The sequence below is a fragment of the Dermacentor variabilis genome, chromosome 2 (genome assembly GCF_050947875.1).
Source record: "Dermacentor variabilis isolate Ectoservices chromosome 2, ASM5094787v1, whole genome shotgun sequence".
NCBI classification, from domain to species: domain Eukaryota; kingdom Metazoa; phylum Arthropoda; class Arachnida; order Ixodida; family Ixodidae; genus Dermacentor; species Dermacentor variabilis.
In genome coordinates, this window is record NC_134569.1 from 245,883,376 (window position 1) to 245,897,126 (window position 13,751).

Here is a 13,751-nt window from a genome sequence, read left to right on the forward strand (position 1 = left end):
AATCGCAAGACAATGTGCCCAACAGTGATGAATAAAGAAGTTTAATAATCCTGCATACCTTATGGTATATATCATTGATAATCAATTTCCATAACTACACAAGGCATACGTATAGCATAACCATAGGCTAAATCATAAAGCATAACCATAAGCTGAACCGTCAGCAGATCCATAAGTTAAACCATAAGCATATCCATAAGTTAAACCGTAAGCATATCCAAGGCTAAATCATAAAGCATAACCATAAGCTAAACCGTAAGCATAACCATAGGCTAAATCATAAAGCATAGCCATAAGCTAAACCATAAGCATCACCGAACCTTTTCGCTTCGAGATATCCAGGCTTAAGCTTAGCTAAGCCCCAGCCAATTTTTTTTATTTTCTACGTCGTTATGAGAGCGACACAGAAGATGAACATTCTCCGAATTATTTGAGAGAAAACGTCAGCATGAGTACGTCGAATTAATGGTACACATTCGATTTGGTCATGGCTATCAAACGATACAATAAAGGTTTATTCGAGGATAATCATTAGGCCCTCGCCGGGAGGCTTCGGTCGCTAGCGAATACGATTCACTATTCTACTGCGATATCCGCAGCCTCCAATCAAAGACCTTATCATCGGTACCGCTAAAACAGTCATGAATACCATTAATTTGCATAACTAATATGGCCAAGCCACGAGTGATCACAAGTGAAATACAATGCACAGTTCGGGGTTCTTGGTGTTTTGTGCAACATGACGTCATATACATCCAATGAAATGCGATGAAACGAGTGACTCACAATGCCTGCTATAAACTCGTATACTTAAGTCACTGGTGAATATTATTGACCTATTTTACTATCCCTGAGGCAGCTTTCCCTCGTGGGTGCCGTCAGTACTATCAATGAAGCTGTAGCACGATGAGTACTTTTGCGTTACCACTGCCAACTGATACCGCCGAGTTTTAAGACATCCCTAGTGATGCGCTCACCGCGATATTCTCGAATTTGCATGCAGAATAGCGTGATAGATATGAAATGTAATTCAGACGGCTATTCACTAACTATAAGTTGATAAGTATAGGAAATACCAAGACTGATTGACTCTAGTGATGAAGAATCACTGTGTAGTTTGATGGTCAGAGCCATCATTCATGTACGCCGTGAATGGTACAAATTAAAGTGTCAATAAATGAGAGTTTTAATCAGTCAAAATTGCTAATTTACATCGCAGAGCCATTAGTGATCACTAGCGATAAGCTCTGTTCGGTGTTCTTGCACTTTTATGCTGCATAGAGTCATGCATGTCAAATGGTAATTCAAACGATGATTCAAGATTAATAACATGGAGATGATAAGAATTAGTCAGTAGTAATCACGAATCACTTTGTTATGACAGCGGTAGCCACCATTCGTTCATTTTGCCAGAGGTATTGAATGTGTTCCCCTAATTACTTTCCTCGGAGATTGCTGATGTGATCGAATTACTGGTGGTCAATGGTGACTACATTCACTTTAATTTTCTCGACTACTCACAAATCGCAGCTTCATGGACATAAAATGAAACATTGCTCAAAAGGTGATTAAGTTAGGACAATCATGAAATGAGAAGTTTGAGCCAGTAGTAATTGTCAATAACTTTTTACCATTACATAGTCTACTTGTACGCGCTGCAATTGGGTAAAGTTTCAATAAACCAGCAATAATTTGAAGAATATAAAGAACATCAGCAAGTCATTAGCAATAAATAGTGATTTTGCACAGTTCTGTTTGCCGCGTATATAAAATTGTTCTCTGTAAGGGCATCTCACAAAAGTCGTTAGCAGCGTAATTAGATTACGCTGTGTAGGATCTCATATGGTTTGGCCCCTGGAGATGACAGATCACATCACATTTCCCGTACGTCGCACATATGTAAACTGCGGTATTACGCTATGAAGTGAACAGGACGTTCAGGGTGCTTTACAATGCATATGGTAGCTGTGATGCGTACAGAACGTTTTCGCAGGTCTGATACGTTCAGAGAAAGGTGGCCCATTTGACGCTTTGCTGTTCTAACAAATTTCTTGAAAAGGCGAATGATGTGAATGAGTTAAAAGGGCGGCAACAAACGACGAAACGCCCAAAGAAACTGGAATGGACACATAATTGCTCAAGATGCAATCGGCAAGAACGGCTTTACAATAATTTTTTTAAAAGCATCACGCCTCTTGAAAAGCAAGCATACCTGCGTGCACTGCAATTTGTGTTTTGTTTTCCTTCACTTAAAGAGGGCCGTACTAATAACATGGTAAATGATAAATGCCGAGAACGGTTGCATTTATTTTGCTTTGACGTGTTTGTGCGTTCATTATTCCTTTCAGGGAGAGCTTAATTTGTATATATGGCCTTGCTTATCGTCATCTCTCTCAGTCATTGCTTGTGGACATTAGTCAGGTCCATCGTATGGATATCCCTGTATCCCTGTATAATTCTGTTCACTCTGTGCGTCCGCTGAATGCGTGCTTGTGAAGCAAAGGCCAGGCGTTCCTGAGCTTCATCAATGGCTGACAAAAGTGGCGAATCTTGAACTGCGCAAAGCTTACTCTCGCGACCGCCATGAGCCTGCCACTTTCGTGTTTCGACTTTAAGAAGCCCTTCAAATGACCACAATGAATTTTCCCGTTTGAATATCACAGTTTCGCTTCCGGTATTTGCCATATGCTACTGGCTAGGCAAAAGTAAGACCATCCCTGTATACAATGGGCTCGCAAGAAGCTAGACTTCCGAGCATCAAAGTGATTTGATGTCGCGGAGAAAAAGTTCAAAGTAATTTTTATTCATCAGCCTAATAATTTGTGCTAACGCGTCAAGTTGCACCAGTGAACGCAAGGGGGCGAAACGAAGCTTGACTGATATTTGTCGAATGTGTCTCGCTCAAATTTCGCAGAAGGTTCAAGATAGTGAAAGCCATTTCTTGCAGGGCGCGAGCAGACGACCAATGAAGTTGCAGTGGTCTATGGGGTGTTACCACGATTGTTTGGATATTGTAAACGAGGCACTTCGTTATACCGGCTAATAAAGACCGTAAGAGCTTGCGTCTGGGAATTATGGCAGCTTTGTACAAAACATAAATTCTTGAACTAATGTTCGAGAGGAAAGACTACCATTCTAACTAAAGCCGACGACATGCGGCTGATTCTATCAGGGGTGCAGCACTTCCGTGCAGACGACAGGCAGCTGACCAGCGTCAGTCGTTGTGCGATCATCGTGAGAGGCGTGCCTCAGCTTTAATGTAAACTGAATATTTTGAAAATTTGTGCCATGGAAGCAGGCAAGGTGCGAGCTGCTGGACGACCAAGAAAGATGCCTCATGAAGAAAAGACCAAGTACGCTCGCGTTTCTGCCGTTAATCGTTCCCGCATCATCGATGCGTACCGACGAGGTGGGGACTTGAAGCAATTGGCCCAAACACTGGGAATGAATATAAAGATTGTGCGCTCAATCACCGCAACAGATCGCGAAACAGCCAAGAAACGTGGTGGCTCGTCAAAAAAGTTTGACCGAGATGTGGTCAATACCCTGCGTGAAACTCTAGAAAAGAACCCATCCTTCACGCTTATGCAAATCCGGATGTCATTGACAGAGAAGTTTCCCGGTACCGAAATCAGCAAGTCTACCATCGATCAGCTTCTCGATGGCCATGGTTATACACTTAAGTTAATTACTCAGAGGCCGGTTGACCGTAACCGTCCTGATGTCAAGGAAGAGAGCCGCAAGTTCGCTCAATGGCTTCAAAACGAGGGTACCACAGTCACGCGGTGCTACATCGACGAAACGAATTTCAACGTGTGGTGCGCAACAAGTTTTGGCAGAGCGAAACGAGGCGCCCCAGCTATTCGTCTTGCAACCAGCACAAAGGGTGCGAATATAAATGTTTTGGCTTGCATGTCTGCAAATGGCCTTCTGCATTGCACTTTAGTGGACAAGATCCACTGGGCTGTATTCAACGAATTTCTCGATGATCTGCCCAAGAAGGTTCATCACCAGGAACCTGGCACTGAAGTTGTGTTCTTGTCTGACAACGCGCCAGCGCACCGCCGTGCTGAGGAGGTTCTCTTGGCCACTACTGAGCACTCAGTGAAGCGGCTTCCACCCTACAGCCCATTCTTCAATCCAATCGAAGAAGTTTTTTTGCAGTTCAAGGCTGGTGTGAAGGCTTTTCTTGCTGAACGGCGCGACCGTCTTTTCATGACACCACCAGGTATCTCCAAGAAACAACATCGCCGGTCACTGTTGGTTGAGGCCGCGGGAGAGTCAGTGCAGCACATCTTGCGAGTTGAGTGCGCTGCTTACGACAGGCACAACTACACGTTTGTGCAAGCTGCCCTAGAGTGCCACGATATGTGAAAACTGCTCAGTTCTGCACTCGAAGGAAAGTCGTCAGTCTTCCAACAAAGTGTTTTTATTTTATAACAATAAAGTTTTCCTATCACATATTTACGCGTAGCTCTTATGGTCAGTGTTTACATGCACGGTAAACAGGCGTCGTCTTTCCAACGCAATCAATTGCTTCACAAGAGTTTAAAGGCACTTAAACATACTAACCCTTTCTGCTAAATATCGAATTAGATTTTTTGCACATAAACCTACTACAAGCCAATTGATGAAGCGTTGCTCCTGCTACGCTATCATTTTTGTTTCCATTTATTTCTTCAAGTCAATTGGTGCCTCTTGCACCGTTCTAGTGAAACAAGGCCTAACAATTCAGAAAGTTGGCAACTATAACCTCACCTCGGCTTCTTTGCGCCAATTGGCTCATACATGTCAGTTCCTAGCCTTCATATTCGAATTACCTTTTGAGCGACCTTTCATTTTAAGTCCATGAGGCTGTGATTTGCAAGTAGTCAAGAAAATTGAAGTGAACATAGTCACCATTGACCACCAGTATTTCGACCACAACTGCAATCTCAAAGGAGAAATATTCACTTTAGCAAAATGAACGAATGATGGCTACCATTCACAAAGTGACTCGTGATTGCTAGTGACTAAATTTTAGTAACCCCACGTTATAACATCTGAATCATCCTTCGAATTATCATTTCACATCCATGACACTACAAACTCTAATTGTAACAGAACGCTCAACTGAGCTCATCACTAGTGATCACTAATAAATCTTTACTATCAGGTAGCAATGGTAGTAGAGAAAATACTAATTCAATAACATTTTGATAGATATCAATGACTACGTGCACGATTGATGGCTGCCGCCGTCATACCAAAGTGACTCGTAATCACTAGTGACAAATGCTTAGCACCTCCTAGTTATTAAACTTTTATTGCGATTTGGCTCAATTTTAATTTGATACGCATGACTTTAGGCTGCGAGAAGTATGAAAACAAAGAACTGAGCTTGTCACTAGTGATCACTACTCACCTTTCACTATCAGGTAGCAATCGTAGCAGACCAAATGCTCAGGGATCGTAAATGATCATAATTGGATCATTGTTTAAAAGTTTCATTTGACATGCATGACGCTATGCAGCATAAAAGTGCAAGAACACCGAACAGAGCTTATCGCTAGTGATCAGTAATGGCTCTGCGATGTAAATTAGCAATGTTGACTGATTAAAACTCTCATTTATTGACACTTTCATTCATACCATTCACGGCGTGCATGAATGATGGCTCTGACCATCAAACTACACAAAGTGATTCTACATCACTAGAGCCAATCAATCTTAGTATTTGCTATAGTTATCATATTATAGTTAGTGAATAGCCGTCTGAATTACATTTGATTTCATATCTATCACGCTATTCTGCATGCAAATTCGAGAACGTCGCGGTGAGCGCATCACTAGGGATGACTTAAAACTTGGCGGTATCAGTTGGCAGTGGTCACGCAAAAGTACTCATCGTGCTACAGCTTCATTGATAGTACTGACGGCACCGACGAGGGAAAGCTGCCTCAGGGATAGTAAAATAGGTGAATAATATTCACCAGTGACTTAAGTATACGAGTTTATAGTAGGCATAGTGAGTCACTCGTTTCATCGCATTTCATTGGATGTATATGACTTCATGTTGCACAAAACACCAAGAACCCCGAACTGCGCATTGTATTTCACTTGTGATCACTAGTGGCTTGGCCATATTAGTTATGCAATTAAATGGTATTCATGACTGTTTTAGCGGTACCGATGACAAGGTCTTTGATTGGAGGCTGCGGATATCGCAGTAGAACAGTGAATCGTATTCGCTAGCGACCGAAGCCTCCCGGCGAGGGCCTAATGATTATCCTCGAATCAACCTTTATTCTATCGTTTGATAGCCATGACCAAATCGAATGTGTACCATTAACTCGACGTACTCATGCTGACGTTTCCTCTCAAATAATTCGGACAATGTTCATCTTCTGTGTCGCTATCATAACGAAGTAGAAAATAAAAAAAATGGCTGGGGCTTAGCTAAGGTCAAGCCTGCATATCTCGAAGCGAAAAGGTTCGGTGATGCTTACGGTTTAGCTTATGGTTATGCTTTATGATTTAGCCTTGGATATGCTTACGGTTTAACTTATGGATATGCTTAGGGTTAAGTTATGGATCTACTGACGGTTCAGCTTATGGTTATACTTTATGATTTAGCCTATGGTTATGCTATACGTGTGCCTTGTGTAGTTATGCAAATTGATTATCAATGATATATACCATAAGCTATGCAGGATTATTAAACTTCTTTATTCATTACTGTTGGGCACACTGTCTTGCGATTTCTGTACAGCCATAAACACAGCTCTCTGTATCTGTAGTATCACTCTCTTCTCCTTCCTTGTTGAATGCGCACGCCTATACCCTAGCGAGCGGTTATATCGTCGGCCTCCGCGATAAACACGCGCTTGCGACGAACGTCAAACGATGACGCATAGCGCGGGGCAGTGGCCACCTGCGCCGACTCCGAACACGCTTATGGAGCCAATTCGACTCCGACAAGCTCACGGAGCCAATTCCACTCCGACACGCTCACGGAGACAATTCGACTCCGAACACGCTCACGGAGCCAATTCCGACATACGCCGGCTCGCTCGATGCACGGTGTTCGAAGCTTTTCGCTTCAAGACCTCCAAAAGTTGTCGTTAGTCCCGTGGCAGGATAGCTACCGGTATACCACCCCGCTCTTTCATTTTCAATGTGTTAGCTCATAATACGTTCGCAAATTTTCAGAAATCTTGAAATCCAAAGGTGCTTGAATTCCGTTGTGCTGGATTAAATTCACTGGCGCTTGGATTATTTCGGCTGGCGTCTGGATTAAATTGAGTGGCGTTTGGATTAAATTGACTGGTGCTCGGGATAAAATCACTGGCACTTGGATTAAATTGTCTGGCGCTTAGATTAAATTTACTGGCCCTGGGATTAAATTGACTGGCGCTTGGATTAAATTGAGCCGGAAATCCTGTAGTCCTTTGAGTCTAACGTAATTAGCGGCTAAATATATACAAACAACAGTCCTCAAGGTTCTAATAAAAGGTTGACTAACAAATTTATAATAACTAGTCCTTTGAGTCTAACGTAATTAGCGCCCAAATATGTGTGCCTCACCTAAGAACTCCTCTAGTCTCTCGGTGAATGTTGTATATTTTAAAGCAAGACTACTTGTAATTGAAATATATGTTGAGTAACGCTGTGATGGTATTACCATTATTTTAGCGAACAAAATAAGTACTGTAATTGCTCTTGCTTGAGAACAGTATGCTAGCTTAAAGAACAACTTCCTTCATCATCCTGAAGTCTTCACACTGGATGCGCTTTTTTGTATGCTTTGCGTCTGCAGGGTTTGCCTACAGAAACCAGAATACTTGCGAAGTGCAAGACATCCTCAGCTGTTACAGTGCCCTCCGCATGAAGATAACCAGTGAGGTGGGCTTTCTACCATTGCCAGAACACGACAATGCCCAGAGCTCCTACACACGTTTTTGCAAGTAAGTCTTTGAAACCTCTCGCAGCGAGGGTGCGTAGCTTAAATGAAATCTCGGTTTCCAGATGTGAACTTACAAAGGTGACGGGGGCAGATGCGTTCCCTCCCACACATCTCAAAAACTCTATAGAGGCGCTCCAGCCTTGGCCCAACTGGAATAGAAACATATTATTAAATTGAATTTGTTGTTTCCGCGGTACTTTTATTCTTTCACAAATAATGTAACTCAAACTATTTTTCTGGTTTTCTCTGTCAAAGATCCCGATATAATTTGCGCATATAATATCGCTCATTTAAAGAAAGCGTAGTTTTACCGGGCAACACTGATGACCGTATACATACTAACATTGTTGGCAGGTGAACGAGTGGTTTGTTTACACTGCTCTACACCCGTGACCAAAAGCATGCGGACCAGGGATTGCGCGACAAAACTAATAAACGATAAAACTCTCCTGTATGCAACTTGAAATGTGAGACTGCAATCCAAACTTGGCATTACAACCTTTTTAGTGCAATCGTCAGTTTCCATTTATGCGTGGTTATTACAAAGAAATCCAGTGGTTTTCGGTAACCCAGTGGTCCGTATTCTTTTGCTCATGGGTGTGTATGGCGTTTCCCTTTTAAGCTGCGCCATTTTTTTCTAAATTGCGTTGCACATAGCGCGATTCTAACCATTGATTTAAATTAGTCGATGAGGCAGCCAACAATTCAACGAAAAATCTATATGCTTAACTCACTAACTAGCCTGATTGCCCTTAATATTTATTTATTTATTTTGAACACCCTAAAGGCCCCGAAAGGCATTACATAGGGGTGGGGGGGATACCATTCACAAAGTATGTCAACACAATAAAAACGACTAACGACAACAATCAAGCACAGATATCGTGCTTTCGTACAGTTTGTAAAAGAAAGGCGAGAAAAAGAAATCAAGGTGAGAGTACACGGCACAATTCACATTTGCTGTACATAGAACGCTTCAACAAGGCACACGCGGCAGGTGGGTGTTGTAAAATACACATTTAAAAAAATTATTTTATGGCACCTACTTAAGTTTGTCAATTGTAGCTAGTGAGTATGCAAGGCATAGCCCCTTGGAACAAATTTTCAGGACTAAACCACTTTCGAAATATAAATTTTCAATGTGTGCGACTGAATGCATTAGTCTTCCAGTTAATTATGTGCTTCAATGTATCAAACAGCGTTTTCTTAAAAAGAAAGTGGAACAAGAAGACGTTTCTACCACAAGCTTCGAGGTGCATATCTCGAAAGCGGTGCGATCATCAGATTTCGTTCAAACTCTATATGCCTTGCATACTCACTACCTACAATTCGTAGATATAAACATGTGACGTAGACTACTTCATTAAAAAGTTGATAAGCGCAATTTTGATATTTCCTAATTAAAAATTTTCATTTCTCACAGAAGTAATGGTCGCGTCATCGAGTTTTGAGATGGAGGGTTAGACTTGCGCTATCCGCTCCAGGCAATTTTTAAAAATTTAATGCAACGAAAAAAATGTCCGAGGACCCCTAAGCACTTATTATGCTTTTTGTTTTGGAAAGTAACAGTGCCAAACGGACAAGGACTTAGGCAGACAAGAACACTACATGGGCGCTGAGTCACAAATGAAGTTTATTTCGAGGAATATCAATTAATAAACACGGGCCGACAGGGCAACAACTAAAGTGACTGTACATGGGCAGTAGGAGCCATCCTGGTGGCGTGTCGAACCACGTGGTGTAAACCAGTTGGTCATAACAAAAAACAAAAAGAAAAAATAAGTACAAGACTTTCCTTGTCAAATTTAACAACTGTCTACCGTGAGAGACTTTCTTGCAAATATCTCAACTCTTCATTACTAAGAGCGACAGACGGCTTGTTAAGACAGCTTTCCCTCCCCTATCAATGTGGAAGGCTTCCATAAGCTTCCTTGAGGTTTGATCCTTATGACAGAAAAAAAATCGTTATTTCTGCTATCGGTTGGCACCCACACTCTCTACAAGACAAACGCAAGTTCGAACCCCCGCACCTTTTAATGATGACAAGTCCTACTTTAATGTTCACACAGCGAGCAGTCTGGCCCACATAAACCTGCTCATATTTCAGTGGCAACCTGCAAACAACGAAGTACCTACATTGAACATATCTAGTTTTTAGCTTCTTGGAACAGAAACTACACTCCTTGTCATAGCCCAACTTTTTAATTCAAGCGGGAACAAATCAGGGCATGTTTGTTGGGAGTGGATTTCGCTACATGCACCTCATACTTACTAGTCACGCCCTTCAAGCAATGCGAAAAGTTACACAAATCTGACACCACCACCGGTCTTTTTTCATAGCGCGATGGTTCTTTTGATTTATTATTTACCTTATCAGTATCGTTTACCAACTTAATCAGTTTATTACAGGCCCTCAAGCTTTGACTATCCGGGTAACCCGCATACTGTAATCAATGAATCTGGCCAAGGAAACTCTCCCTCAACGAATGACTGCATGTCTTCGGTAGCAGCGCGCTCAGCGCAGCGTAAACATTACTAATTTCGTAGAGGGAGAGTATCCTTGGCCAGATTTACAGATTCAGAGATGGGACAAAAGATAAATCAAAATAACCCGTGTGTGTGTGTGTGCGCGCGCTAAAACTTTTATTGTAATGCGGTCCGGAGGCTCGACTTCTTAAGCCAAGGCGGGCCGCTCCAACGTTGGCACTGTCAGGCCATGCCTTTCAGCGACATCATGGGCCCTCTGGACTGCCCTTAGTTGGTCCTGAAACAATGGGCTTTCAATCCTTTTTTCCCACTGTGTCCATTATTCAACGAGGTTGGGGAGAGTCGCGGGACACTCTGATTCCAAAGATGCCATTACAATCATTGCAGTCCATCTTAATCTCCCTCTCTGGATGTATTTTATTAATAATGTACGGCGTGGGATATGTACCCGTTTGCAATAGGCGCAGTGAGACTGCCTGAGCCCTGTTCAGTTTTGAATGTGGCAATAGGAATTGTCTGCGTCCTAAATAGTAATGTTTGGTAACGTCATTGTATGTTATTAAATGGTCACTACATTCTTTGGCTTGATGGTGAACAGCTCCGCCGTGACTGTCACGGTTAGCAAGACCTCGTGCCAAGTCATGAGCGACCTCATTGAGGCTTGCTGAGTCTCGTGCACTTTCCGCATTGCGCAAGAAACCATCGGATTTCAGTTCCCATAATCCCAATGTTTTCAAAAAATTTTGCTGCTACTCCAGCTACGTAGCCTTTATCAAAACACTTTACAACGGATTTCGAATCACTGTAAATGCAGGCCCACTTATTACTCCTGATGGCTAGAGCAATTGCCGCTTGTTCCGCCACCATGGTGTCCTTGGTAAAAATAGTGAGAGCGTCTTGCACCTCCCCTTCATAATTTGATACAATGGCGGTATATGCTTCTTTACCTTTCACCCAGGCAGCATCAACTGTAGCTGCCAGTTGGTCCTGCTGCTCTATTTCCTGCAAGAGTGATTTAGCTCTTGCCTTTCTCCTTTCGACATTATATTCTGGATGCATGTTTCTGGGGAGAGGGTTGGTTCTGATCTTGTTCCTAACTTCAGTCCTTAATTATACTTCAGCCTCTATTTGGCTCCTTGATCTATTCAGTTATGCACCTACTGCCTGTAATATGTTCCTGCCAGCTCGTGACTTTGTCAATATTTCGTGTTGCGCTAGCTGTTGGGCCTCCGCGATTTCTTCCATTGTGCTGTGCACCCCTAGACTCATGAGTTTGTCGGTTGCAGCGTTACTGGGTATCTCTAGGGCTACTTCAACGAGCTTCCTGAGCATCACTTTCACTTTGTTAAGTTCTGCCTGCTTCCGTTTGAATAACCCAGCCACATAAGTGAAGTGACAGAGAGCAAACGCGTGTATTAGCCTCAAAGCGCTGTCTTCTCCTAAGCCTCTGTGTCTATTGGTAATTCTCCTTAGTAACCTAATGACTTCATCTGTTTTATTCGAGGTATGTTGTATTGTTCTATAGTTAGTATTGTTTCCATCTATGTGATACCCAAGAACCTTGATTTTTTCAACTAGCCTGATTGCGGATCCTTTATGAGTGTATAGCACACTCTTGGCTCATCTTCCGGAATGTAACCTTTTGGTTTACGACCTTTTCTGCGATGTTTAATGACTAAGAGTTCTGATTTGGCTGCCGAGCATTTCAATCCCATGTCTTTCAGTGTGTTTTCTACAACATATAAACTTTCCTGTAATCTGGTCTATGTCTGTCCTACATTACCCTTGGCACTCCATATGGTTCTGTCGTCGGCATATACCACATAATGTATACCCTCAATTTTCTCCAGATTTGTTGCAACCTTGTACATTGCTAAATAGAATAGCCTGGGTGAGAGCACAGCCCCTTGTGGAGTGCCGCTATTTCTCTAATTCTTAGCTTCTGATTTAAGCTCACCCAGCATTAGTTGTGCAGTTCTATTTCTAAGAAAGTCGTTAATCATGTTAAAAAGTCTCTTACCTAAACCCATCTCCGAGAGAACGTGAAGTATTGCCTTATGCTTTATACGATCAAAAGCTTTTTCCACATCCAATTCCAAAATAGCTTTCGTATGCGCTGGGCTGGCCTGCATAAGTTGATGTTTGATCAGCAGCATAGCAGCCTGAGTTGACAGCCCGGGACGAAAGCCGATCAAGTTGTATGGGAGGATGTCGTTCTGCTCAACGTATTTCGTGAGTTGATTTAGGATGACATACTCCATAGTTTTGCCTAGACATGTCGTTAAGGAAATAGGAGGGAGGTTGTCTAGTGTGAGTTGTTTGCCTGGCTTTGGTATGAGGATAGTATTGGCCACCCTCCATTTCTCTAAGTATACCCCTTTTCTCCAACATTCATTGAAGTGTTCTGTTAGATAAGATATTGATTCATCATCTGGATCTTGTTAGTTATTCCGTCAGGTCCAGCCGCTGATCTACCTTTAAGACTGTGAAGAGCCGCCCTCACTTCACTCTCAGTAAAGTCCCGGTCAAGTTCTTCACATATGCCTCCCGTATATAACCCTTGTAAAGAACCCTTGTGCTATACAAAAAAAGACCGGTGGTGGTGACATATTTGCCTAAGTTTTCGCATCTTTGAAGGACGTGGCTAGTAGGTGTGGAGTGCGTGTAGTGAAATCCACTCCAAACTAACATGCTACGATTTGTTCTCGTTTGCATAAAAAGTTGTAGGGCCCTGACAAGGAATGTAGTTTTTGTTCTGAGAAGTTTAAAAATAGATATGTTCGATGTAGGTATTTCGTCGTTTACAGGTTGCCACTGTCATGCGGGCAGGTTTATGTGGGCCAGACTTGTCGCTGTGTGAACATTACATTAAAGGAGCACTTGTCATCATTAAAAAGCGCGGGGGGTTTGCACTTGCCTTTGCATGGTAGAGAGGGCGGGGGCCGACCGCAAGCAGAAATAATTGATTTTTTTTCCTTCATAAGGATGAAACCTCAAAGGAGCATACGGAAGCCTTCCGCATTGATAGGGGAGGGAAATATGTATTAGCAAGCCGCCTGTCGCTCTTAGTAAAGAAGAGATATTTGCAAGAAAGTGTATCGCGGTAGGGTGTTGTTAAGTTCGAAAAGGGAAGTCTTCTATCGGCTTTTGTTTTTGTTTTTTGCTATGGCCCACTGGTTTATTTTATGTGCTTCGCCACGTCACCAGGATGGCTCCTGCTGCTCATGTACAGTCACTTTAGTTGTTGCCCTGCCGGCCCGTGTTTGTAACTGTAATATTCCTCGACATAAAGTTCAGTTGTGAGTCAGCGCCAGTGCCG

At 42.6% G+C, this 13,751-nt stretch overlaps 1 protein-coding gene across 2 annotated transcripts in view; it reads left to right on the forward strand.

The window, feature by feature from the left end:
* The window catches only part of LOC142573216 (uncharacterized), a 217,223-nt gene that overhangs the window by 19,404 nt on the left and 184,068 nt on the right, over nucleotides 1-13,751 (forward strand). For both annotated transcript variants that reach the window (XM_075682806.1, XM_075682805.1), the window contains exon 2: nucleotides 7,799-7,946. In XM_075682806.1, coding sequence (XP_075538921.1) covers nucleotides 7,799-7,946 — 148 coding nt within the window. The remainder of the gene's footprint in view (nucleotides 1-7,798; nucleotides 7,947-13,751) is intronic.